This window comes from Sporobolomyces koalae (assembly GCF_050403365.1).
Source record: "Sporobolomyces koalae JCM15063 DNA, S_koalae_JCM15063T_v1_ctg11, whole genome shotgun sequence".
Taxonomy (NCBI): Eukaryota; Fungi; Basidiomycota; class Microbotryomycetes; order Sporidiobolales; family Sporidiobolaceae; genus Sporobolomyces; species Sporobolomyces koalae.
In genome coordinates, this window is record NW_027481760.1 from 25,483 (window position 1) to 49,718 (window position 24,236).

A 24,236-nucleotide genomic window follows, 5' to 3' on the forward strand; every position below is an offset into this window, starting at 1 on the left:
TGTTCTCGACATGTAGTTCTCTTTCTCTTTCATCTCGTTCACATCTCTTGACGCTATTCCGCATTCATGTAGCAATTCCTCGCACCCCTCTGCAACGCATTCTCCCACAGCTCTTTTGACCTCGTCGAGACGAAACGTACGCAGCGTTTCTCACACAAGTCGAGAGCGATCGCGAGCATCTCGGCGGACGGGAAGATGGTGATCGAGCAAAGACAATGTCGCAGGATGGAAGGAAGAAGGAGCAGAGAACCGTACGAGCGCCCCTGGCTGCATCGCCGCCCGCGGCCGGCACGCTCCTTGGCCCCTGATTCTCTCTTCCTCTCACCCGCAGCTATCCCTCGAACACCGACTGCACTCCGCGCGCGCACGACACAGTCATTGAACATTCCTGGCAGTCTGTGAACAGCGTGACAGTGGACCTTGTCAGCCAGGCGCGAGCTGGAGCCCATCGCGAATGTCAGGCCTCCTCCGCCGAGCGTCTCAGCAGCACCAGCAGTCACCGTTACACTATCACTACGATCATCATCAGTCGGCCAGCCCTGCTCGCCGATCGCCATCGCTACACCAGCCGCCGACGCCAACGCGCGGCTTCACTCAACACGAACGCGGTTCAAGCGACAGCGGTTTCGCGTCGGGTCTCATGAGCGTGCGCAGCGGTACCTCGGGCACCTCGTCAGAGTACAGCAGGAACGCCGATCCAGCAGAACTCTTCGTGCGACAGGACAGGATCGGTGCGTTTCGGGGTTTCCTTTCTCGCAAGCCGTTGTGCGGGAGCTTAATTTGAGCCTTTCCCCGGTACATCGAATCCGGTTTGCTACACTCGCAGGCAAAGGTTCGTTTGGTGAAGTGTACAAAGGCTATGCTGTTCGTACGCAGAAACCGGTCGCGATCAAAGGTGAGAGTGCAAACTTTCTATCGTCGCTTCGAATAGAGCCTGACCCTCGACTTTGAACTTGCAGTGATCAATCTCGAAGATGCCGAAGACGAAATTGAAGACATCCAAGTGCGTTTGCGTCTCCCCTCGTCCGAATCTTGGACTAGTACTGAACGAGCGGGCCTGTTCTCCAGTCGGAAATATCGATCCTGTCTTCGCTCGATTCACCCTATGTAACAAAGTACGAAGGGTCGTGGCTGCGGGGGCAAGAGCTGTGGATCGTCATGGAATATCTGCAAGGTGGATCGTGCGGAGACCTGCTAAAGCCCGGGGTGTTCAAAGAGGATTACATTGCGATCATCTGTCGAGAGCTGCTCAAAGGATTGGAATACCTGCACGGCGAGGGCAAGTTGCATCGAGACATCAAAGGTAAATTCGTTCTGCTCATCAAGTCCGACGACTCTGTGCTCATGCGAACCTTTCAATACAGCCGCGAATGTCCTCCTCAGCGCGTCAGGAGAAGGTAACATGAACCTTTGCTGTACCGATCTCCGCACCAGAATACTGACGCGACTTGGTGCCTCTAGTCAAGCTGGCGGACTTTGGAGTCTCGGGTCAGCTGACAGCCACCATGACGAAAAAGAATACTGCGAGTCCCGGTCTTCTATGGGCTGACTGGTCTTCCTCGCTGACGCATTGATGGCCACCACAGTTTGTTGGAACTCCGTACTGGATGCCTCCTGAGGTCATCAAGCAGTCGGGTTACGACTCGAAAGCCGATATCTGGTCGCTCGGTATCACAGCGATCGAGATGGCGAGTGGTGAACCGCCTTACGCCGAGCTGCATCCCATGAAGGTGAGTCCGCTCAGAGCTTGAATCAGATCTTCTCGTGAGAACGACTAACCGACCTGAGCGCGGCTTTGATTGCAGGTCCTGTTCTTGATCCCGAAGAACCCACCACCCGTTCTCGAAGGCGCTCAGTTCTCGAAACCATTTCGAGAATTCGTCTCGCTATGCCTGCAACGCGATCCACTTGCTCGACCTTCAGCGAAAGAACTGCTCAAACACCGGTTCATCAAGAACGCGAAAAAGACGACATACCTTGTCGAATTGATCGAGAGGCTCGAGCGGTGGCGAGCTCAAGGCGGGGGCGAGCCCCACAAAGGAGACGGGAATCACAGCGGTGACAGTGAGAACGAGTACGTCTGCGTCGAGCCCGACTCGAAGACGTCAAGATCTGACTCTGGACCCTCGTCCCCGAATAGGCTGCAGCAATCTGCGGACGACCTATGGGACTTTGGTACGGTGCGGCATGTACAAGCGAGACCTGGTGGTCCAGCCACGCTGCGCAGAGCCCAAGCGCAACAGGCGCAACAAGCTCAACAGCGGTATCAAGAAACACAGGAATCGAATGGCTACATTCACGACTATGCCGCTTCGCCAAGTACGCAACGAGTGTCTCCTGCACCTTTGTCGAACCAGATGAACCCGTCGTTCGAGACCGTCCGAAGAGCGGTTCCAGTCCCAACGGCACCGTCCTCGACATCGACAGGTTCAGTAGCATCTCGAGGCAACCCTTCGGCTCACTCGGAATACGATGCGTACTCTTCGGGAGTGCCGAGTGCAGTCGATGCCGATGAGCGAGCCCGAGCAGCGCTGGATCGAGAACGGGAGAGACTCGAGGTACTTAGACTCGAGCAGGTTCGAGAGGAGGAACAGCATGCTACGCCGAGGAGGCACGACCCGCAGCATCGTGAACGAGAGTTGTCGCAGGAAGGCGAAGAGGACGAAGACGCGGATGGGAACATTCTCGACACGGTTGCACTGCCCGTGCTCGATTCGGTAGCTCCGTTCTTGACCTGATCTCTACTCACCCTGGAATGACGCTGACGAGCTGTTGCTCCCTGTACAGATACACGATCGAATCACGAATCCACAAGCTCGCCAGTCTCTCCTGCGGTTCCGAGCTGCGCTCGAAGAAGTCGAGAGAGAAGTGCCAGGGTTTGTCAACGTGTTCATCAGCGAGGTTGTCGATTCAGTCGAAGTGAGATGGCCGTCCTTCAATCGCGTCTGACTGGATCATAAAGACTGATCTTCTTGCCTTGTATGGTCTACAGCCGGAACCCGATTTCGAGTAGAGCCCTGCGGAACTCCACCTACATACCTCTCTTCGACGCTGTGCCTACTGTGCGGATTCTGACCTAATGCTCATCACGCCTTTCTTGTCTATTGTTTCTCTTACTATTTTGTGTGCCCTGAACGACCTGGATGTTCTTGTCACAAGAGCGATCTGTTGGACTGTTTCACTATCCTGCGCCTGATGCTACTCGTCGGCGACTCGAGAAGGACGACCGGTGCGAGACGTGCACGATAACCAACTTTGACTGGGGTAAATGCGAAGCTGCATGCGCTCACTCCCTGTTCTCGGCTCTGAGCGGAGACCCGCATGTTTTTCTGTCTTGGCTTTCGTCCAGTTCTCGCACCTTGCATCCAGCCAATCGAACCCAGTCGCGAGCGTGAATTCAGCGCCGTACGCGGGCTGGCGAGATGAGATTCTCGTATTCTCCCGTCGACGAATCGCATGCGCGCGGTTCCGGTCCTCGACTCTCCTTGCGATCGCATTCTCCTTCTTCGCATTGCTCAGTCTCGCAAGTTGGACATTCTATACCCCAGCACACCTTGATCTTCTCGCACCGACTCAAGCGCCTAGCAGCACTCACACAATCATGTCCAAGGTCAGTTACCGCTTCCGGGAACTTCGGCTCACCATCCCGGACCCTCTCTTCTCGCACGCACACCTCGTCGCTCTTCCCAAGAGTCGTCAAAGCGGTTTCGAGACCGACAGTCATGAACCGACTAGAAGGGACCGACGATCAGGACTGATGCTAGCCTCTTCTCTCGCTTGTTCCCCACTATGATCCGTTATCCGCACACAGGCCATCTCTGCTTCGGAAGTCGCAAACCACAAGAGTTCAGACAGTGCTTGGGTCATCATCGAGAACAACGTGTACGACGTGACTGAATTCCTCGTAAGCTTTTACCTCATTACCCCGTTTGAACCCCTTTCCTTTCCGCTTTTGATTTACGAAACTGATGGAATCGGGACCTATAGGACACTCATCCGGGAGGAGCAAAAGTGTTGCTCAAGAACTGTGGTCAAGACGCGACCGAGAATTTCTGGCAGTTTCACCCACGCAAAGTGCTCGACAAGACGGCGAAACAGTTTTTGATCGGTCCGGTTCAAGTCGATTCAAAATTGTAAAGAAACTCCCTCCTAAACTTTCTGTTCCTTCTCGACCCTTTGTCTCGTAGTATTTTGTCCTCCTCATGTTGTGAAAAAGTTTCTTTCTCTCCGTCTGTCACGTTTACGGTCGAGAAGAAATGATGCAGGTGCGTTGTCTTGCAAAACAGTAGTTGGTAATACATGCGTCCAAATTTCCGAGCGCAACTCGGCACTCGGAACTGGCTGTGACCATGATCCTTTTTAACCCCTCCGACTGTTCTTCTCGGTACCACGAGGTCGTTCCTTGACCACCATCTTGTTTCCGTTCTTCGATTTCGGAGATCGGGTACGTTGTCCCTTTGCACCAACCTGTGATAAAAATCCAAAGGACAGCGGTCATCAGTGTCTGGACAATCTGAGCCTGGTCTGGAGAATCTCGAGGGAAGATTACGAACGTTCGAGAACGAGACCGGGTGCACGTTACCCTTGCTCTTTCCACGTCCTCCTCCGTGCGGGTGATCACGCCTGATAAAAAGTTGTAATACGGTCAGTGCCATGGGAGAGGGCCAATGAGCACTCCAGAGAGAAGAAGGAAATACGTACGCGTTCATAGCGACACCACGCGATTGAGGCCTGAATCCGAGCCACCGCATCCTACCCGCTTTACCCAAGTTGCGATGTTGGTGGTCCTGGTTACTCACGACTCCGACACTCGCGACGCAGTCGAGCCCGACGTACCGTACCTCTCCCGACGACATGCGTACCTGAGCGTGTTTGCCCGAAGGCGAGCTCGCCGAGATGATGCGTGCGGATGACCCTGCCGATCGCGCAAGCACGGCGGGACCGATCGGGGAGAGCGAGATTGCGTGGATGAGGGTTCCAACCGGGATCAGGCGTAGTGGCAGACAGTTGCCCGGTTTGAGGGCCGCCTGTCGCAACGCAGCGAGGTCGATGCGAGGCGCAAGTGAGCTCGGAGAGGGAGGTGTGATGAGGTCTGCGGGGTCCTTTGACGAGGAGGATCCTGGCAGCGGCGGCAGGACGGATTGAGGCGAGCTCGGATCGAGCTCGGTCTCGGCAGGCGATGGCGCCGAGACGGACTCGGGCTTGAGGTGGAACGTCTCGGGCACTCCCGAGCGGAACGATTGCACGAGGTCGCCCTGGCGGAGGGTCGTCGGGGCGAGGATGTAACTCATCGCTCCCGACTGTTGGTGACGCAAGAGGGCGATGTGCGCCGAACGTCCCGGGTCGTATTCGATGCGGACGACTTCTTGCTGTCCGGTTTCGCGTCGAGTAAAGTCGACGAGGCGGATCCTGCGCTTGTGTCCACCTCCGCGAGCGCGGGTCGTGATCCGACCGTGGTGGTTGCGACCACCGGTCGAGCGCTTGGCCTCTGTCAGGTCGCGGTAGGGTCCTCCCTTGTGCAGGTGTTCCGAGATGGGCTGGCGCAGTTGACGGAGCGAAGGCGTGACGGGCAGGTACGTCTTGAAGTTGGACAGACCCGACTTTTTCGAGAAGGTGAGGATTCGCTTCGTGCGACCAGTCTCAGGGTCGGTCGTCGTAGCAGACGTCGGGGGTTTGAGCGCCGCGAGCGAGGTCGAGAACGAGCGGACAGACGAAGGTCGGGCGAACGCAGTCACGCGAGTCGCTCTCGCAATTTGCGACATGATATCTGTAATGCAAGCAACGCTCCAAGTCAGCTACAGTCTGCGATTCTCGGTGAGGATCTCGGCTGCTACTGGATGCGAGACAAGTTGCGGCACGAGTTGTGATCTGCACCCCGTCTCGCCCGAGGCCGGCAGATCGAGGGCACGGGATGGACCACAGCGACTCGAGACAACTTTCTGGTCGAGCGAGAGCTGGCCAGACACGACTCACGGATGGTCAGCCGTATCTTTCCAACTGGCGAAAACGGGTCGAGGTTGGACGATCGACTCGGGTCGGAGCAGTCGAGACCTGGCACTGGCTTGCGATCTACAGCAGATGCTTTGTGGCGAGGCGAGGAGTCTGCTGGTGCGCGTGCGGTGTGAGGAGCGGATGCAAGCGGTTGTCTGTCTCGGATTGATCGTTCGTCGTGCAACAATCCTCTCGACTCGCGACTCTGCGCGCTATCAAGAGCTCTCTCGTCGACCACGGATCCCTGATCCTCGCTGCTGACAGTGTAGAGCGACGCGCGACTACAATCAACGAGCAGTGCTCCTCACGCCTCCCCACGTCTCGCATCTCGCTTCTTCGCATCTCGCACTGCGACCATGACCGATCTACCCGTCTCGTCCCTTCCTCCAAACTCGGCCCTGCCTGCGATGCCGCTCCCAGCGCTCCCGCCGATCTCGTCTCCCGTACCGGGCCCATCCTCGCTTTCTCCGATGCCGCCGTCAGTCGGCAGCAAACGCGCAACTCCCGGGACTCCCGATCTCACCGATGCAGGCCCACCAAAACGCAAACGAGTGCGCAAGTCCGTCGCGACAGGAGGAACCCCCGGAGAACCATCAGCGGGACCAGGCAAATCATGGCGCAAGGGACTCAAAGGGTGAGCAACCTGCGAGCACTCTGTCCCTCGGCAACGCGTAGATCATTGACTCATCATGTCATTTCGTACATCCTCGCTCTTGCAGGAATCTTGCCGGGGTTGGCCTCGAAGCAGCACTCGGTACGCACAGTCCCCTTCCTGCGCGCCTCGAGATGACTTCTGGCCGCTCACTCACCTTGGTCGCTCGGTCATCACAGCTGCCGGAACGGTCCGAGAGGTGTCGACTCCCGTAGCTACACCTGCCGTCGCTGCCCCTCCAGCTCCTCCCCCCGTGCCCTTGCCTCCCTTGATCCCGTTCCACCCCCCTCCGCGCGTCGCCTCGAACCTGGTTGGAGTCCCACCCAAACTCGCAACACAGTTCCTGCCCGTACAGAAGCTTGAATTGGGGACGCCGAGACCGCGAAGGTGGGCGCGTGCCAAGATGGAGTTCAGGAACATTACGGGGGGCACTATCGTCCTCTCGAGTTGGCAAGGAGGTGCGAACCTCTTTCTCTCCAAGCAGACAGGTCCGTCTGGTCTGCTGACCTCGCTTCTCTTTCGGACCGGTATCCAGATACGTCCTCGGCCTACTCGGAACAACTCGGGCGCGTCTCGGTTGACGAACTGGGTTCTCCCGTGCCCGGTGCACGGACCCCGTCCAGTCACACCGCTTCCTCGATCACGAGACCTGCTCTCGCTCGATATGCGCCACCTGGTCTACCTGCAGCAGCAGCATCGAGTGTTGGAGGTCCTTCCGCCGCGCCTCTTGCACCATCACCTGCTTCTACCACACCCGCCTCGACACCAGCCCCGCAGCCTGCAGTCGTCGCGCAGACACTGGCGCCACCAAGTGATCCCGGATCCCAACCTCTCTCGATTTCACCGAGTTCGGCGCCCTCTGCGACAGCCACGATCTCGGTCTCGCCTCTCGCACCGCCTACGTTTCCACCTCTACCAGCACTCGAGTGAACCCAGATCTGTCTGGAACTTGGTCCGCAACATTGCTGTCTACCTTTTTTCGACTTCCCATACATTACAAAAATTTGGTACAGACTTGGAGATTCTGTCAATGTCCTCCTATTGACGCGCTCGTCTACCTTCATTTGTTCTTCCGTTGAAACCGTTCGAGGTGAATCAAGTGGCCTCGCTCCTGCCTCACATAGATCAAGTAGCACAATGCGCCGAGACATACCGAAACGTACGAGATGACAACTGCCCCTGTAGTTTCGGCATATTGGGAGAGTAATAATGTTCTTGTGTGAGTGGTGGGTATCTCGAACGGGGGCCAGGCCAGGTATTTTTGAGCTTACATTTGAACTCGGAAGGCTTGTCAAAGATGATCGTAACCACGTATCTGAGGGAGGGAGCGGAGGTGGACGATATTGATTCAGGTCGCGGCATTTGACAGTAGGAAAAAAAAGGAAATTCCTGAGGTACTTGACCAAGTCGAGGAGGTTCTGCAGTGAGAATTGGAGGGCCATACTATATTTCCGGCAAGTGGTTCAATCAGTCTCGGAGCCTGTCAATCTTGCATAGACAAAAGGCCTTGCATCGTATTCTTTCTCGGATGATCATTCAGTGCTTCTTGTAGTCCCTTCAATTGGCACAAGTCGAAAGACCACAATCCGATTCGACTCAGCGCCATGCCTAATCGTGTTCGACGTCGGGTGGTTGTGAGCACATGATACTCACGGCAAGAAGAGCATAGGGGACTTGCCGGTAAAGAGCAAAGCAGAATTGTAAGGCAACCCTCTTGCGCCGGACTGAGGAGGGTTGACAAAAAATGCCAAGACTGCCGGGGTAAGGGTCAAGAGCTCGGACTGTTGCGTCGTGGCACAGCAGTATACAGAGTCAGTCTAGTCACAAGGCGACGTTCTCGAGAGGGACAGAGAGGGCGTGAGCAATGAAGAGCGAAAGATTGTTACCCAGATCGACCAACTGCCAGCTCGTATCAGTCCCATCTTGGACTCCAAGTACGGCATCAATATCGTTCCGAGGAGACCTGTCACGACTCCAACGCCTCTCATCCCGGCGACGAAACCGTCAGAGTAGTCGTGCGCTTTGAGGTAGGCCAACATTGAACCGTCAAACCTGCGCAGAAGCCGCACGTCAAGGGTTCAGCTTACTCGAGCTGCGAGCCCTTTCGAGTGGTGTTGATACTTACGAGAGCACGGTTAGGTAGAGAAGCGAGATGGACAAGCAAGAGAAGAATACTGGAGCTTTGACAAACGTGATCCAATCCTTGCGCTCTGCCGCGAGGCGCAGTTTGAGCTTGCCGGGCAAAAGTTTCGGGTCGAAGCTGGATACTCCACTCGGTGCGTGCGCCTCGGAGCCGCTATTATTAGCGCGATCCGCAGGCTGAGCGAGGATCGGGAGCCTGCGGTACACAATCTCGATCCCTGCGGTTTCACAAGCAGCATCAGTGGCAGATTTGCAGGAATTCGAGTATCAGCGCTGACATATGTATTCGAATGCGAGCGACACGACCGCGAACCCTAGGAGCACAGCAGCCGCAAATGTATAGGAAACTGTGCTCGTCAAGAGCGACACAAACAGGGGCGCGAGCAGCTTTGACAACAGATCGATCCGCCGCAAGTAGCTACAGGAGCACTGCGTGTGAGGACCGCAAGACACAGATAGGGAACTGTGAGCGTGGACGAACGTGTTGAGTCTGGTCAACAGCGCACTGTTTTCTTGCGCGATGCAGGTGACCCAGTCGCGCTCGACTGCAACGGAGATGCCAATCTACCGGACCGAGTCTCGTCTCAATGTCAATGACAAACACAGCTTGAACTGTGACGACGCACCGTCGCAAGGTTGAGCAGTGCCGAAAGGATCGTGATGAGAGCAAAGAAGCCATCCAGAAGGCGAGATGGCCCGAGCTTGCAGAAGCTGATCAGGAACAAACAGTATGCGGCAGCGCTCGCCACTTTCTGAACTATGATCGTCGCTCGGACGAAGCGTAACCGGGTGAAACGGTCGACAAAGGAGCCGATTGTGCCCGACAGCACAATCGCCGCTCCTGTAGTGAAAAAGCCAAAGATGGAGGGCTCGAGCGTCGTGCCGGGGTACAGGCGAATCAAGAACAAGCTGTGGCGCGCGTCACCGGTGAGTAAGCATTGCGGCGACAACCGAGAAACCTCGAAGGCGTACTAGCTCGCAAACTCAAAGGAGCGCTGGCCCCAAGTGCTTAAAAGACCACCACAATCAATTGCGCCCCAAGGATGTAGCGCACGGGCTTCTTACGATGAGCTATGCTGCATGAGCAGCGAGACAAGCGCACGCCGATCGAGAGAGACGACTCTGGAAGGATGGGCCTCGGCAAGCGCGTGCGTGTGCGTCGGCGACAGGCGTTCGTCGATAGCGATATCTGGCGAGGCCGCCATGGCAGCTTGACGTTGCCAAGAGGTGAGTGAGGAGGGCAGAAAGCAAAAGCGCGATCACGAGCTATTCATCCTATTAGTCTAAATTCACACGTGACATTCATCAAGTCCATTAATTTTGCTCGCGGAACCTGCAGGCAGCGGTGAACCGGTGATTACCAAGAACCGAGCACTCTGACGGTTGAAGACTGCGAGATAGGGAAGGCGAACCTTATCGGCGGACATATCAAACGCAGCGGAACGGTGGTGCCGAGCAGGCGGTGCTCCGGGGTATTGGATCGCACAGCGCCGGAGCGCCGGAAGTGCTTTATCTCGACGTTGTAGCCTCCCGATCTTGGCTCCTCTTCTCTTTCCTGAACACATACACATAGCACCCACACTCCGACCATGCCCGGAACCCTTCTCGACGCCGCGACCACCTCGCATCTCACCGTGAAACCTATCTCCTACGCTCCGACTGTCGGGAAGAGAGTTCGTCATGAGCAGTTTGGCTGCATCATCGAGGGCATTGAAGACATCAACAACCTGACCGACAACGAATTTGCGACGTGAGTACCCCGCCAAATCGAGCAAGTCCTCCCTCTCCTTCCGCTGAGGCTCTTTCGAGGGCGATCTCTACAGTGTTGAAGCGCTCCTGTACAAGCACGGCGTTGTCGTCTTCCCGAACCAGGCCAACCTGACCACTGCAGGCCAACATGCGCTCACTCAGCGCTTTGACCCGCAGGTGAGCGGCATCGACATTCTCGCAACGCCTTCTCGAGTAGCGTAGCTCATACTTGATGCGTGCTTGCTCTGCTCTGTGTGTCATGATTAGGCGATCGAGTACGGTCACGGCAAGGTCGGTCGACCCGACAACAAGAGTATTCTGCACCCCGATCTGCGCAACATCGCAGGCACTCCGGTACAGCTCATCGGCAACGGACTCATCGATGACCCTGAAATCCTCCAAGGCCTACCGAATCCGACTCAATTGAGACACCCATCGCACCAGACCTTCCACAAGACCAAAGTTTCGGACGAAGACACCGCTCGAGGCCAAACAAGGTTCTATCGCTGGCACATGGACGCTGCGCTCTACGAACGTGATCCCCCAAAAGTTACGACCTTGTGCGCCAAGCTCGCTCCGCAAGGCAAGACCAACATTGTGCGTTACGACGATGGTACCGGGGACGAGCTCGAGGTCCCGCTAGGAGGAACTGCTTGTGAGCACTCGAAACTCCACTCATCGCCGTACTTATGAACTGATTTTTCGAGACATCCACAGTCGTCTCTGGCAAAATCATGTTTGATATTTTGCCGGCTCCGCTCAAGTCCCTCGCTGTGCGGACTCGGGTCCGCTACGCCCCTCATCCATACATCTGGATGGGTCCCGCGCAATCTCGTCCGACTGGACTCGGACTCGAAAGCGAGGGGAACGAGATGCCACTCGAGGATTTGCCAGAGTGGCGAGAAGAGCTCGTCAAGACGTTGCCCCTCGTCTGGAAGAACCCGCATACCCTCAATTTGCATCTGCAGTGTCATCCGAGCGGGATCCAGGAGCTGGTGAGACAGCTTGTCCAGGTTGAAATACTCACGCAAACCCGATGTTTGACACCTTGTTTGCTTTCAACGATAGGTCATTGATCCCCTTCCGGAAGGCGTCAAGGCTACATCCGAAACACTCTATCCCAATGGAGCGCATCTCAAAGACTTGCAAGAGGTCCGAGACCTTGTGTACTCCATGCAACGACCGGGGATTGCTCCCGAGGTAAGCAAAGCTCGGGACCACTGCGCAGGAATCGATTGACTAATGTCGGTCGGTTTCCCTTTTATCTGCAGCTTGTCTATGTTGTAGACTGGAAGAATAACGATCTTGCGCTGTTCCACAACCGAGGTGTTCTGCATTCGATCACGGGCGCTTTCCACGTGAGTTTCTTGAGGAACTCTAGGCTAGGTGCGCTCGTCAAACGCATGTCTACTGACCCTTCTCGACTCTGTCCTGGCAGCCTGACGAGAAGCGGGCATTTACGCAATGCAATCTCGCTTCGACGGACGTACCGCAAGGTCCTTCGCCCGCTGACATCGCGAAATACGCATGATCCAGTTGTTCCTGCTTTTTGTAGAGGTCTTGCTTATTATCTGTCCTGTGATCTGTATTTGCACTCCCACGTCTGCCATGCTACCGGGTTGCGATTGCGATAGAGGCGGGAAGCGGGTTCACCTGATTTCACGCGGATCTCGGTCCGAGGCAAATGCATGTAACGTGACATGACTCGGTCGCTCATCTGGTCATACGATATTTGCTAGAACGTTCCAGCAGATTCGGGCCCGGCTTAAAAGAGGGGTCAGTCATGTCGGCGCGAACTTCGAGTATAGCTACTTTTTGGAGCGCGGATTGCCAAGCTTTTCCCGCTTGACTGCACCGCTTTTGCCACATTCCCGAGGGATCGAATATTGTAGAAGCTTTTCAAGCTCGTCGATTAATGCGGTGTTGGAACGAGTTGGTGGAGTTGCAAGTGGAGGAAATGCTTCCTTCCTCCGCTTACACTGCTTACTCCCTCCTTCAGCACGATGGAGAACGGTATAGCCAGATCTGGGAATAGCTTTGCCACTCCGACGCTCGATCAGATTGCTTCGCGGCCTGTTCAACGAGATGCACAAACTGGTTCCGCCGCGGCTCTCGACTACGAACCGTCACAGTCCTCCGAGCTGTCTTCAATAGCACCATCATCATCTTCGGCATCATTGAACACGAATAACATGCACGACGGAGCTGCCTCGATGCCTCGAGACTCGAATGCGACTTTCATCAATTCGAATCATTCGACCCCGCTTCGACGAGACGCACCCGCTTCAATCAAGCAGGAAGCACCAGAAACAGGTCATGCACCATCTTACAGCCACTCTCGCGCTTCCCGTAAGTTCTTCTGCCTCCATATCTTTCCCCGCAACCCGGCGGCTCTGCTCTCTCCGTCTTGCGCGCACTGAGGCTTACTCCTTACTGGACAAGTGCATCTAGCTCAAGCACCACCGACTCCAGCCACGACGGCTTCGCCTCCTCAAACTCAGCCTCCCGCTGCCTCGACCTCGATTCCTCTGCCTTCTTTCCTATCCGAAGACCCTCTCTCTTCCGACCCCGACTCCTCCTCGGACGAGGACAGTTTTGGAGAGCCGAAACCTCCGCGAGAACCTCGATACAGCAAATCGACAGGATTGCCACGACCGCGTCCGAACTATTATTACGACGCCGAGTATGATCCTGGCACAGCAGGCACCAAGAAGCGCGGTCGACGAGGCGGGTTCAAAGGAGTTCCCGTATTCGAACCGTCCATGCAGGATTTTGAGCAGAACGGCGGGTTCTACGGATACGTGAAACGCATCGAAAAGTACGGGCTTCGGAGCGGAATTGTCAAAGTGATCCCACCGAAAGAATGGCACGTCTTTGTTCCCTCTTCAATTCGCTTTCAGTCTTGGTTAACTGACTCTCAATTGACGGGACACACAGGTCTGACTCGCTGCCTTCGGTTCTGCCTCCATTACGCGACATCCGACTAAAGGAACCGATCGAACAACACATGATGGGGTCTCAAGGCCTGTACCGGGTCACCAACGTTGCGAAAGCTCGCATCTGGAACCCGGCCCAGTGGAAAGAATCGTCGATGCTCGATAAATTCGACGCTCCTGATTTGGTCGCCCAACAGAAGAAAGGGATCCGCAGCGAAAGGAGCACGAAGAGCACTTCGGTTGCGACAGAGTCAAGGAAGCGGAAAGCTGCAGCTGCAGCCGCCGCTGCTGCTACAGGGGGAGTGAAGAAGGAGGGAGAGCGAGAGGCAGACGGGGAGTTCGATGCGGATGAGGAAGATGACGACGAAGGAGATGGGGCGACGCCGAAGAAAGGCCGGAGAACTCCCGCTAAGAAGCGTCCGGCCAAGCCTGTCCTAGAGGTCGATGCGAGCGCTCTTCCAGCCGAAAGCCCGCAGCAGCCACCATCGACGTCCGCGCCGCAGAAGAAGAAACGCCTGACGAACCTGCAAAAAGCCGAACCAACAGAGGAGGAGTGGCAAGCATTCTCGGCGAAGTTCGAGGAGCTTCCACATGGAATGAAGAAGGCAGACTATACGGTAGAAATGATGAGGGATTTTGAGCGCAGGTATTGGAGAACGCTCACTTTTGGAGAAGCGCCAATGTATGGCGCTGATATGGCCGGTAAGGACAAGTCCTACCTGGGGTCACGGCACTGAAAGCTTACACGCTCACCTGCGACTCACAGGATCGCTCTTCAACGACTCGACAACCGCCTGGAATGTCGCTCACCTCGGCGACCTCTTGCCGAAACTCGCCCCTCAAGCTTGCTCAATTCCCGGAGTGGTGTCGCCATACCTTTACTTCGGCATGTGGAGAGCGACCTTCGCGTGGCATGTAGAAGACGCAGATCTGTACTCAATCAACTATATCCACTTTGGCGCACCCAAATTCTGGTATTCGGTACCTCAGGAGCAAGCCGATAAGTTCGAACGAGTAATGGAAGGTATGTTTGATCTCGCTCTTGCCGCAAGCCGTCCTTCAGTAAAATGGCCTCTCAACTTTTGCCCCGCAGGCTATTTTCCGACCGACCGAGCGAAATGTTCTCAGTTCCTCCGACACAAAGCTTTCCTCGCTTCGCCTCGAGTTCTCTCCAACAACGGTATCACGCTGAATCGCTGCGCGCAGTTGCCTGGAGAGTTCATCCTGACCTACCCGAAAGGCTACCATTCGGGTTTCAACCTCGGCTACAATTGCGCCGAGAGCATCAACTTTGCCACAGAAAGGTGGATCCCTTTGGGAAAGGTGGCCAAGAGTTGCCATTGTATCGATGACTCGTGAGTGGGAAACTCTTTCTTCCCTTGGCGGTCTGTACCTTACCCTGTCTGTCTGGACTATAGTGTTTCGATCGATGTCAACATCTGGCTCCGAGAAGCTGCTCGAGCTGAAGCGATCGCAAAAGGCGAACCTTGGCCGTACGACCCACCAGAAGTCGATTCATATCCTGAAGCCCCGCCACCCCAGCGCAAACGTATGGTTTCGACCTCCGATGCTGCCCCTCGGAAACGACCAAAACCTGCCGCCCAGTCGCTGCTCTCTATGTACGAGACGGGAGGCACGGCCAATTTGACAGCTCCTCAAAAAGCACAACTCGCCCAGTACATGCAGCAGTCGGCCATGGCAGCGGGATTGACCAGTCTGACTCTCGCTCAACAAGCTACGCTCGAACAACAATACCTCCGCCTGCTCGCCGAACACCATCAACAACAGCTGCAGCAGAGACAGCAGATGAAGCTCGCAGCGAAGGCGCAAACGAGTGCTTCTTCGACTCTGGCACCAGCTCCGGCTCCACCGAAACCAGACTTTGTATGCGCTTTGTGCCCGGACCTGAATACGGAGGGACTGGTTGCAATCGGAGAGGTCGGAGTGAAACCGAAGAAGCAACAACAAGCACACCGACTCTGCGTGAGTTTGTCCTCACCCTTCGCTTGTCGCTCGGCTTAACTGAACGGATTTGACTGGCTGGTACAGGTCATGTTTACTCGTAGGCCTCGATGATTGCGGTCTGGCGAATCTCTCACCGACTGACTGACTATTGAATCGATCGCAGCCGCGACTTGGATCGAACTCGACGCAGAGACTGGCAAAGAAATGGTCAGAGGGTTTGGCGCTATCGAGAAGGCTCGCTGGAAGCTTGTGAGTCAAAGAAAGCAGTTCGCTTCCTGCTGTTACCCTGGCTGACCAGTTTGAAAACCAGAAATGCGTGCTATGTTCAGAGCTCCATGGCATCAAAGGTGAAAATACATGTCCTCCTATGCAACATGCCCAACTGACCTTATACGCGCTTTCCTCTTGACAGTTCAATGTACGAAAGGCAAATGCGCCAAGGCGTTCCACGTCTCGTGCGCGCTCGTCGAGGGATCTGGGATTCTCCTCGACGCGACTCTTCCCGAAGTTGGGGGCGGCGAAGTCAGCGTTCTCGCGCAGACCAAAGCTGTGGACGCACCTCCGAGTCCGTCCAAATCTGTGGATGCGGTGCCGGCGGAAGCCGAGCCAATGCCCCAGATTGAACCGGAAGGACAACTCAAATTGACTGTGCTCTGCCGAGCGCACAATCCCGTTCGTTCCTTCCGGTCTTACGACCTGCGCGCGCGTCGTTGACGAGAACATTCTCCGTTCGACACGACAGGACTGGAAGCTGCAGGAGCAAGCTCGCAAAGCTGCTGAATTTCAGGCGAAACTGGATGCCCTGAAGAAAGGGGACCGCATTCGAGTCAAATTTGCCAATGGTTCCTCGTACGATGTGTTCTTTGTCTCAAACTCTCCCGACAAAGAATCGGTCAACATCGCTCACGAAGATGGGTATGTCCATTTCCTGTCATGCCGACACATCGTTCCGCGCTGACTCGATCACAAGCAGCGCGACGGGTATTGCCAAGTGGAAAAACATCATCTGGCCCGAGTCTGACGAGGTGCGACGAAAGAGGGAAGAAGCCGCCTACAAAGCCCAGGAACAGAAAGCGGCTGCTCTCGATCGCGCGGCCTACCGCGAAAACGCGAAGAAACGCGCGCCTCAAGACCCATCAGCTTCGCCTATGGTCGTTTCTCGATCTGGATCTCACTACAGCCCTGCCCCGCTCCAGCCTTATCCTCAGTCGCAGCCATACTATTCTGGTTATCCTTCGCCAGCGCCTTCCTACAACCAAGCTGCTTATCCGCACCCTAATAGTCAGCCAACTCACTATCCGTACAACCAGCAAGCTCCGTATGGCGGTCATTATCAGTATCAGATTCCCATGCACCAAGGGTATCCGAGTCACGGCTACGCTTCGCCTCAGATGCCCTATGGACCCGATCCTCGCCATTATGCCCCTCCACCGGGGTCACAGCCATACGCTCAGCAGATGTACGCCGCCATGCCCGCACAAGGACCTCCAGCACGTCCGGCCCCGAGTGGTCAGCCCTCGCACTCGTTCTCCCATCTTCTCAACTCTCAGCCGAGCTCTCGACCTCAGTCCCCCTTTACCAATCCTTCTAATCAGTAGTTCCTGTCTTGCGTCCCTTTCCTACCTCTATCTTCCTTCCGATGTCTATTTTCTGTATCAGCCACCTCCCATGTTTTTGCCCATTCCACCCTCGCATTTTTTGTTTTGTTTTGCCCACACCAGCTCCACAACATTCCTCTGTAATCTCTTGTCGATACACGTTCTTTGCAATTTCCTAACTCTACGGAAATTCAGGCTATTCATTACTTAGTTCGATCGATCGCAGTTGGGTTGGCTACGGTACAATGAAGGCGAGAATCATGAGAACTTCCCGGTTGACAGGGTTTCCAAGAACCAAAGGGCAAGGGAATTCGAAAAAGAATTCCAAAGCGGACTTTTGAGGGACATCCCTCTGAGTACAGCAGAAGTTCCAGACTTTCAGAGGGAAGAGTCCAACTTTTCAACGGGCAAAACCGTGATGCTGCAAGGCGACCATGGATCGTCACCGGTCGCGTAATCTTGAAGTGCATCGCCGTTGTTTTAAATGCGCTAATTTCCTGCTGAATTGATGTTCACGCAGGAGGTGAACCCTCGCTCTGCGAAAGATTCAAAGGCAGTCGATCCTGTAGCAAAAACAACAGTATCAGTTCTTTCGGTTGCTGAGCACTGCAGTCGGTAGTGAACGTACTCTCAACATGATACTCAGTCTTTGAGATCCTCCAACCGTTTCCCCTTGCCATTCGGCCACGTCAAACACTTCGTGAGTGTAGTGAGTACGTAGAGGTTCTCTGTCGGCAAAAAAAAAGCATGGCGCCCCCCTTCAATCTGTCAATGCCAGCAACTCTTGGCAAAATACGACGTTGTCCCGAAAGGTAAGAAGAAAGGGGGGACTCACTGTTGAATGTACGCGCTACCAGAGGGGACGTAAACCTCAAACTCGCGAGGTCCGGCCGCAAATGCCAACTCTTGAGGTTCCGACACTTGATTGAACTTCATGATCCGCGCTCCTCCCCCGAGACTGATCCCCACGATCGTACGTCCAAACGCTTCGAGATTGTCGACGTGAGGAAAGATGCGTCCGTTCGATGCGAGGTGGAGGACATGCATGATGAGATGGGGTGGAGGGTCGAGCGCTGACCGTCGAGTACCGCTCGCCGGGCTTGTGCCAGATAATGGTGGTGGTGGCGGTGGCAACAAGGAGTAAACTTTGGCGAGCGCTCGTTCGAGGTTGACCCGAGTTGATTCGTCCGTCACGGTCTTGTCGAAATGTGCATCTCTGACGAGCATTTCACGATAGTTTCGAATGACTCCATCAAAGTGACCTTGTTCGAAATCGTACGCTTGGTCGTGCATGAACCCATCTCGATCGATGTCGTACTGTGGGTTCAGTTTGAGCCAGTGTTTGCGTTTCTTGCGACCGGCCGAGGTGGTACGTGAAGGCGAGTCGAGCAACCTGAGCGAGTGGGTGAGAAGTAGGGATTGTTCGGATGTCGACAGGAACGAAGGCAGGATCGTGAGAGCAGGGTGAGGCGTCGTCGAAGGGGTCGAGTACGATCGGGAGCAGCAATATCGCCTGCAAGAGTGGAGAGATCGGAACATTCGGATCGCAAGAGGGGGACGACGACAACACGGACAATTGGCTGACAATTGCGAGAGATGCGACTGGAATGTGCGTTCAAGTATGAGACCAGGCTGTCAGATAAGCTTCTAGTCGAAGAGAGAACACAGAGAGAGAGAGAGGTCAATCTTCTGGTTGCGATCGCACGCGTCTCGAACGCTCTCTCCTTCATCTGTCGCATTCAGGACTTTCATCCTCAGGCCAGTCGACGCACAATCTCGACAACAATGCCCCGGCTACCACGCACCCTCGTCCCTTCAGCGCGTTCGCTGTTCTCGGTTCGTCCTCAAGTCGAACTCGTGCCTCGACTTCGACTCGCGACTCCCTCGCAACCGTTCTCGACCCTGTTCAGAGCCGCACCTTCCCCAAGTCGTTCCCTCCTATCCTCGTCCGTTCGTCCGACGCTGTTCGATTCGACTCGAACCGCTTCATCTCCCATCCTGTCACTCTTGTCCCAGACGACTCCAGTCGACCTTCAGAAACGTTTCGCCGTGTATGGAGCCGAGTACCAACCTTCGCAGGTCAGGAGGAAGCGCAAGCATGGGTTCCTCGTTAGGAAACGGTCCAAAAACGGCAGGAAAACCTTGATGCGACGATGGGCCAAAGGGAGAAAGTTCCTCAGTCACTGAAGCCTACGACGAGCGAGGTATATCAAAAACCACAACAACGAGGTCTGGACAGCTCTTTAAGAGACCGGAGAATTGGAGACGAGGGAGGGAGACAAAAGGTCTCGTGTACAATATGCTTTTGTCATGATTGGAAGAAGGTAGACGGGTGGACATGAGACAGACGGTAGCATCTGGAACAGGATGAATGGAGGTGGAAAAATAGCCGTGGTAGAAGGAGAAGGAGGGAGGTACCGCCACATTTCGCAAAACAAGCACAATCAACCGTCAATCTGTTCGTCCCGACTCGACGCCTTCTATGACTCCTAGAGGCGAGAGCCTATATTTCTGTCGAGGCAGAGGCTGTCTCTGGCGAGAGTTGTGGATTGCAACCTGTTGGTCTTATGGACCCGGGCACCCTTGCGTATCGGTATGTCCCCGAATAAGGGGACTGAACACGACAGCGAACCAACTTGTCGAGACGCGTTACACTGCCAAAGCGGTTACAGGCACAATAATCAGGGCTACAGATTTGGAACTTCGCACAGTCCGATTCAGAAGACGAGTTGGCGAAAGGTCAAGCTGATCCGACTGTCCTTCACTTTCGCTTCTTTTGGGATCTGGTGTTTCCATTTCTGCTGCGTGTCTCCCTGCATCACGACAAGGGACCCACTCTCGAGTGTCCACTTTTTGTAATACAGTGGGCTCGAGAGCGCTGTCGTTGGATCAGGTTCCTTTGGTCGTTTTGGATCCGAGACTTTCGACTTGGTCGGCTTTCTGTGGGCAGCAGGAACGTCGGCTGGCGGGCGGTCGTGCTCCATGATGAACGTTCTAGCAGCTCCAAGTGATAGCGACGCGATCACTCTGGAGAGGAAAGGCGAGTGAGGGTTTTCAGTATCGGTTGATTCACATGGGCATTTACAGACGAACCGATTCTCTCGGTTGTCTCGATGGTTCCCAATGTACACTCTGACGACGATCAGGAAGAGTCTTGTGAGAGACTGGAGAGGGGCGAGCCACCAAGGAAAAGCGAAAGCCGTACTGTCCGTTCTCGTAGCGATTCATCATGCAATGATTAAACTTGACCCCGAGCTTGTCTTCGACGAGGTCCTGAATCTTTCGAAGCAGCGGAGGGTAGTCGTACTTGAGATCGACGAGTGCTCCCGAGTATTTGACCGTCAGGTTCGGGTCAGTCGCGAAAGCTGAATTACCGAGGTTCAGGTGAGATCGATTGAGCGCGAGTCCCTAACGCGAGCTCGTGTGAGAGACTCGCCTGCGATCTTGCGCGACTGAGTAATCTCTTTGCCATACATCTTGAGCGTGGGTTGATACCCTACGTTCCGCGACCAGCAGCAAGTCACGTCGAGGAGAGGGTCAACAAGGACGATCAACGTTTCCCGAGGCGTAGCGTCTCTCAGAACTGTGACGCACAGCCCTCAATGTTGCAAAGCTCGTCGTGCCATGTCTGCGCAAGCTTTCGATCGATGAAATCCTCGACGTAGAAGACGTCGGCGTCGGCCAAGTTCAACCGAAATGATTCCAAGCTCGTGACCTGGGTCGTTTCGTCGGCACCTACAGAGACTCGAGCTCGTTTGAGTGCAGGTTTCGATGCAGTCGCGCTCCGTTTCGCAGGTCGGGGAGGGTCGCGAACGTCGGGACTCGGTTCGGACGAGAGCGGCGACGAGGATGACATGCCGTTGACAAAATCCGACCAGCGTCTTGGAGGGTCTAGACGCGAGAGAGAGCAAGCAGAGTCGGATGGCAGGACAAGTCCAGCAGCAGAATGAGAGAGCGAGCCGAGAAGCCAGACAGCGGTTAAGAGAGCAACCCGATTCGTTGACCTTGTCGCCTCTCTCACCGCCCATCGCTTCGAAACATGCCTGCGTGCGTATGCCTCGATGGTCTCAACGGAAAGGCTAGATGCTTACCGACCCGCGGTGCTACAGTCCTCGCTTCGCTCCCAAGGTCAAGTCGGCTCCTTCCGTCGCTGGATTGACCCCCCAGTTCGTCGTCGGTCGCCTCGCGCCCAACCTCGCCATGTGGGGTGCCGCTGGTCTCGGTGCTCTCTTTGTCTTTGGTGCCGGCAGTACGTGTCTCTTCCCCTGTTTTAGCATGCGTCTCGGATGTTCTCATCTGAACCTGTTTCGTTCTCGCTCAGTTCCTCTCTTCCGTCAAGATGGTGAGTACAGCCTCGCGACATGTACCTTGCCAGCGACCCTGCTGACGAATCCATTCTCGTTTGCCGTCTAGTCTTCTACCCTATTGGACGTGAGTCGCAAAGCCTCTTGCTGTCCTACGCAGCTTCTACAGTTCCAGCCGAGCGGTCCTTGCGATCATACCGCGCAATCGATCCGAAAGCGCGGGATCAGAGTATGATCGGAAACTGGAAGCTGACAATTGATGTCTCCCTTTCTGTCTACGCCCTCAGTCAAGTCCATCTTCGAAGAGTGCGTCCTTTTTTCCTGTTTCTTTCCGGGTCGGTCGCATCGTGTCGTTTGCTGATGCTTTCCGTGACGCTGCACGTTGACAGCAAGACTCCCGATTCGGACAAGCCTTTCTAGAATATTTTACCTTTTACCCGTTTCTCTCCATCTTTCCTTCTCTGCTCTTCGAAAATCTATACAACCCATTGTTGTTCCCCCTTTCTTGATCCTCTCCGTGTTGCGCAAGTGCACTCAGGTCTCGTGAGATTATATGACTCGCGGGATCGGGCGAAAGTCGATTGTCCATGCCGGACGTGCGCATCCGTGCCAAATTGCTACTTGTCCTGAATTATACGATACTGCGCAAGGATGACACCCTTGCCGCTGACAGGCCTTGAGCGTAAGCAGAGAACGTAAGTCATGAGACATCTCGAGCAGCCCGTCGTTTTGGTCGCTGCTCCACTGCTTATTGGCCCAGAGTATGGCGTATGCTCTATTGCGAGGATCCGAACTTGCAAGATTGCAAACAGTCAAAAGTTGCGAGTCGCGGAAAATCCACTGCAGGCAAGTCGACTCGAAATTTGGCAGCGGATCTGAGGTTTTTCCCTCGTCTGAGCACCAATCCTCCCACTTCGTCCTTGTGAGTCAGCCCGACCAGCCCGTACGATATTCAGCCTCCAAACCCCAGCGGTCGAACAGCAGCACCTGTGCAAAGAGGGTCTGGAGGGACACGGGAGTTGGGAGTACGGAAAAAAGTGATCGAGGGATCGCGTCGCTCGTCCAACGGCACGAGCAACGCAGGTCGATAGCCCGGTCGACAGTGTGTACGGACATGCAAGGCTCGGAGGGATCGCACAACCCATTCAGGCTCTGTTGACGAGTGGAAACTGACCTTGGCTTTCCTCCTTCTCCCTCACCCTCTCATCGCCTTCCGCACGCTCTCCTGCCTCGACCCTGCCAACACTACTCGTCTCGCTTGATTGCCTGTGTCGTCCTCTCGACATTTGATCCGTTTCCTCCGAATCGTTCCCGCCGCTCCGCCTCGACTCTTCTACACGCCACGCTATCTCCTCTGTCACACCCGAACCTTGTTCTTTACAACCATTCCTCAGTCAAGATGCCTTTCATCAAGCTCGTCAAGAACGACGCCTACTTCTCGCGATACCAGGTCAAGTACCGTCGTCGTCGCGAGGGTAAGACCGACTACTACGCCCGCAAGCGTCTTGTCGTTCAAGCCAAGAACAAGTACGCGTCGCCCAAGTACCGTCTTGTCGTTCGCATCACCAACAAGGACGTTGTCTGCCAGGCGAGTCGATTTCCAAGAGAAATATTCGTTCCCGCAGAACGGCCTTGCTCACCCTCTCCTCCGCGCCCGCAATAGATCGTTTCGGCCAAGCTCCAGGGTGACTTTGTTCTCACCGCGGCCTACTCGCACGAACTCCCCCGCTACGGCATCAAGCACGGTCTCACCAACTGGGCTGCGTGCTACGCGACCGGACTTCTCTGCGCTCGTCGTGCTCTCACCAAGCTCGGCCTCGCCGACAAGTACGAGGGATTCACCGAGCCTTCGGGAGAGCTCGAACTCGTCGAGCCGATCGAGGGTGCCCCCCGCCCCTTCAAGTGCTTCCTCGATGTCGGACTTGCCCGCACCTCGACCGGTGCCCGTGTCTTCGGTGCCATGAAGGGTGCTTCGGACGGTGGAATCTTCATCCCTCACTCGGAGCAACGTTTCCCCGGTTTCGACCCCGAGTCGAAGGAGTTGGATGCCGAGACCCTTCAAGTAGGTCCATTCTGAAGCTCGCCCAAAAAGCCGTCTACAAGGCTCTAACCTCCCTCTTTCTTCACAGCGTTACATCTACGGAGGTCACGTTGCCGAGTTCATGGAGTCGCTCGAGGAGGAAGATGAGGAGCGATTCCGCAAGCACTTCTCGCGCTACCTTGCCGACGACCTCTCGTCCGAGGACATTGAGGACATGTACCGCGAGGCTCACGAGAAGATCCGTGAGGACCCCGTCTACACCAAGACCGAGAAGGCCGACCTCGCCAAGTGGAAGGAGGCTTCCAAGAAGACTCACCCCAAGAAGCTCTCGCTTGCCGAACGCCGCGAGCGCATCGAGGCCAAGAAGGCCGCCTACTACGCCGCCAAGAACTAAGCGGCGCGTGGTGGAGGGTTTGCACTTGGGGAAACTGCTGGAACAGAGGATTTTCAGGTGCACCAAAACTAGCGTTGTCGAAACGCAGTTGCAATGTTCAATCCAAAAAAACGAACTGCCGTTTCACAACCGAACTCTATTCTTGTCGTCCCAGATTTAAGAGCGACAGAAAGAGCAAGTGTGTTCGAAATGATTGCGTGTCTCGTGAGGAGTACTGTACGTACAGTGGAAAAGCCTTTGGGGATCATCCCAGACCCCGCTCGAGAGCGTTCTCCTCTGATCTGTTCCGTGAGAATCTCTGAACAAGACGGCACTGCCATCCCCAAAGTCTTCCGGCACCGTGGCCATTAATTTTTCCGTCTTTAGACAGGAAATTTTCTGAAATTTCTCAAGAGCTCATTCGGTAATGGAATTCAATTCTCTCAAGGGCTCGTTCGGTAATAGAAATTCAATTTGCTTATCGG

General features: G+C 55.2%; 12 protein-coding genes across 12 annotated transcripts; 8 read left to right on the plus strand and 4 right to left on the minus strand.

Annotated features, from left to right (window-relative positions):
• Positions 1–454: 454 nt before the first annotated feature.
• On the plus strand, positions 455–3,013 carry JCM15063_001088 (STE20 family serine/threonine-protein kinase; the record flags this gene model as incomplete). Its single annotated transcript, XM_076677877.1, has 11 exons — positions 455–731; positions 827–895; positions 960–1,003; positions 1,069–1,303; positions 1,365–1,397; positions 1,462–1,523; positions 1,587–1,730; positions 1,806–2,074; positions 2,141–2,717; positions 2,788–2,919; positions 2,993–3,013. The coding sequence occupies 11 exons, from the start codon at positions 455–457 to the stop codon at positions 3,011–3,013; spliced, it is 1,863 nt and encodes a 620-aa protein (XP_076534833.1).
• Positions 3,014–3,601: 588 nt separating this feature from the next.
• On the plus strand, positions 3,602–4,137 carry JCM15063_001089 (cytochrome b5-like heme/steroid binding domain-containing protein; the record flags this gene model as incomplete). The annotated part of the gene is made up of 3 exons (XM_076677878.1): positions 3,602–3,610; positions 3,812–3,904; positions 3,988–4,137. The coding sequence occupies 3 exons, from the start codon at positions 3,602–3,604 to the stop codon at positions 4,135–4,137; spliced, it is 252 nt and encodes an 83-aa protein (XP_076534834.1).
• A 222-nt stretch (positions 4,138–4,359) lies between these two features.
• Positions 4,360–5,762, minus strand: RML2 (mitochondrial 54S ribosomal protein uL2m RML2; the record flags this gene model as incomplete). The annotated part of the gene is made up of 3 exons (XM_076677879.1): positions 4,360–4,467; positions 4,554–4,623; positions 4,702–5,762. The coding sequence occupies 3 exons, from the start codon at positions 5,760–5,762 to the stop codon at positions 4,360–4,362; spliced, it is 1,239 nt and encodes a 412-aa protein (XP_076534835.1).
• Positions 5,763–6,347: 585 nt separating this feature from the next.
• JCM15063_001091 (uncharacterized protein) lies at positions 6,348–7,573 on the plus strand (the record flags this gene model as incomplete). The annotated part of the gene is made up of 4 exons (XM_076677880.1): positions 6,348–6,625; positions 6,711–6,745; positions 6,823–7,101; positions 7,179–7,573. The coding sequence occupies 4 exons, from the start codon at positions 6,348–6,350 to the stop codon at positions 7,571–7,573; spliced, it is 987 nt and encodes a 328-aa protein (XP_076534836.1).
• Positions 7,574–7,703: 130 nt separating this feature from the next.
• JCM15063_001092 (uncharacterized protein) lies at positions 7,704–9,990 on the minus strand (the record flags this gene model as incomplete). Its single annotated transcript, XM_076677881.1, has 12 exons — positions 7,704–7,822; positions 7,915–7,958; positions 8,042–8,086; positions 8,155–8,251; positions 8,322–8,424; positions 8,530–8,695; positions 8,769–9,003; positions 9,064–9,203; positions 9,267–9,349; positions 9,412–9,694; positions 9,758–9,793; positions 9,851–9,990. The coding sequence occupies 12 exons, from the start codon at positions 9,988–9,990 to the stop codon at positions 7,704–7,706; spliced, it is 1,491 nt and encodes a 496-aa protein (XP_076534837.1).
• Positions 9,991–10,374: 384 nt separating this feature from the next.
• On the plus strand, positions 10,375–12,065 carry JCM15063_001093 (TauD/TfdA family dioxygenase; the record flags this gene model as incomplete). The annotated part of the gene is made up of 7 exons (XM_076677882.1): positions 10,375–10,535; positions 10,609–10,711; positions 10,802–11,189; positions 11,252–11,529; positions 11,603–11,734; positions 11,806–11,892; positions 11,973–12,065. 7 exons carry the CDS (start codon positions 10,375–10,377, stop codon positions 12,063–12,065), a joined length of 1,242 nt encoding a protein of 413 aa, XP_076534838.1.
• Positions 12,066–12,537: 472 nt separating this feature from the next.
• On the plus strand, positions 12,538–17,033 carry JCM15063_001094 (uncharacterized protein; the record flags this gene model as incomplete). The annotated part of the gene is made up of 12 exons (XM_076677883.1): positions 12,538–12,883; positions 12,986–13,400; positions 13,472–14,172; positions 14,237–14,494; positions 14,564–14,825; positions 14,889–15,453; positions 15,520–15,532; positions 15,599–15,684; positions 15,746–15,782; positions 15,848–16,107; positions 16,178–16,350; positions 16,409–17,033. The coding sequence occupies 12 exons, from the start codon at positions 12,538–12,540 to the stop codon at positions 17,031–17,033; spliced, it is 3,741 nt and encodes a 1,246-aa protein (XP_076534839.1).
• A 512-nt stretch (positions 17,034–17,545) lies between these two features.
• JCM15063_001095 (uncharacterized protein) lies at positions 17,546–18,572 on the minus strand (the record flags this gene model as incomplete). The annotated part of the gene is made up of 3 exons (XM_076677884.1): positions 17,546–17,596; positions 17,662–17,761; positions 17,869–18,572. The coding sequence occupies 3 exons, from the start codon at positions 18,570–18,572 to the stop codon at positions 17,546–17,548; spliced, it is 855 nt and encodes a 284-aa protein (XP_076534840.1).
• A 246-nt stretch (positions 18,573–18,818) lies between these two features.
• On the plus strand, positions 18,819–19,220 carry MRX14 (mitochondrial 54S ribosomal protein bL34m MRX14; the record flags this gene model as incomplete). Its single annotated transcript, XM_076677885.1, has 1 exon — positions 18,819–19,220. One exon carries the CDS (start codon positions 18,819–18,821, stop codon positions 19,218–19,220), a length of 402 nt encoding a protein of 133 aa, XP_076534841.1.
• Positions 19,221–19,750: 530 nt separating this feature from the next.
• JCM15063_001097 (alpha-ketoglutarate-dependent dioxygenase AlkB family protein) lies at positions 19,751–20,889 on the minus strand (the record flags this gene model as incomplete). Its single annotated transcript, XM_076677886.1, has 5 exons — positions 19,751–20,060; positions 20,127–20,165; positions 20,239–20,398; positions 20,470–20,529; positions 20,628–20,889. The coding sequence occupies 5 exons, from the start codon at positions 20,887–20,889 to the stop codon at positions 19,751–19,753; spliced, it is 831 nt and encodes a 276-aa protein (XP_076534842.1).
• A 183-nt stretch (positions 20,890–21,072) lies between these two features.
• On the plus strand, positions 21,073–21,757 carry QCR10 (ubiquinol--cytochrome-c reductase subunit 10; the record flags this gene model as incomplete). The annotated part of the gene is made up of 6 exons (XM_076677887.1): positions 21,073–21,080; positions 21,143–21,282; positions 21,355–21,375; positions 21,447–21,464; positions 21,625–21,643; positions 21,727–21,757. The coding sequence occupies 6 exons, from the start codon at positions 21,073–21,075 to the stop codon at positions 21,755–21,757; spliced, it is 237 nt and encodes a 78-aa protein (XP_076534843.1).
• A 979-nt stretch (positions 21,758–22,736) lies between these two features.
• RPL5 (60S ribosomal protein uL18 RPL5) lies at positions 22,737–23,772 on the plus strand (the record flags this gene model as incomplete). The annotated part of the gene is made up of 3 exons (XM_076677888.1): positions 22,737–22,925; positions 23,001–23,399; positions 23,467–23,772. 3 exons carry the CDS (start codon positions 22,737–22,739, stop codon positions 23,770–23,772), a joined length of 894 nt encoding a protein of 297 aa, XP_076534844.1.
• Positions 23,773–24,236: the final 464 nt, after the last annotated feature.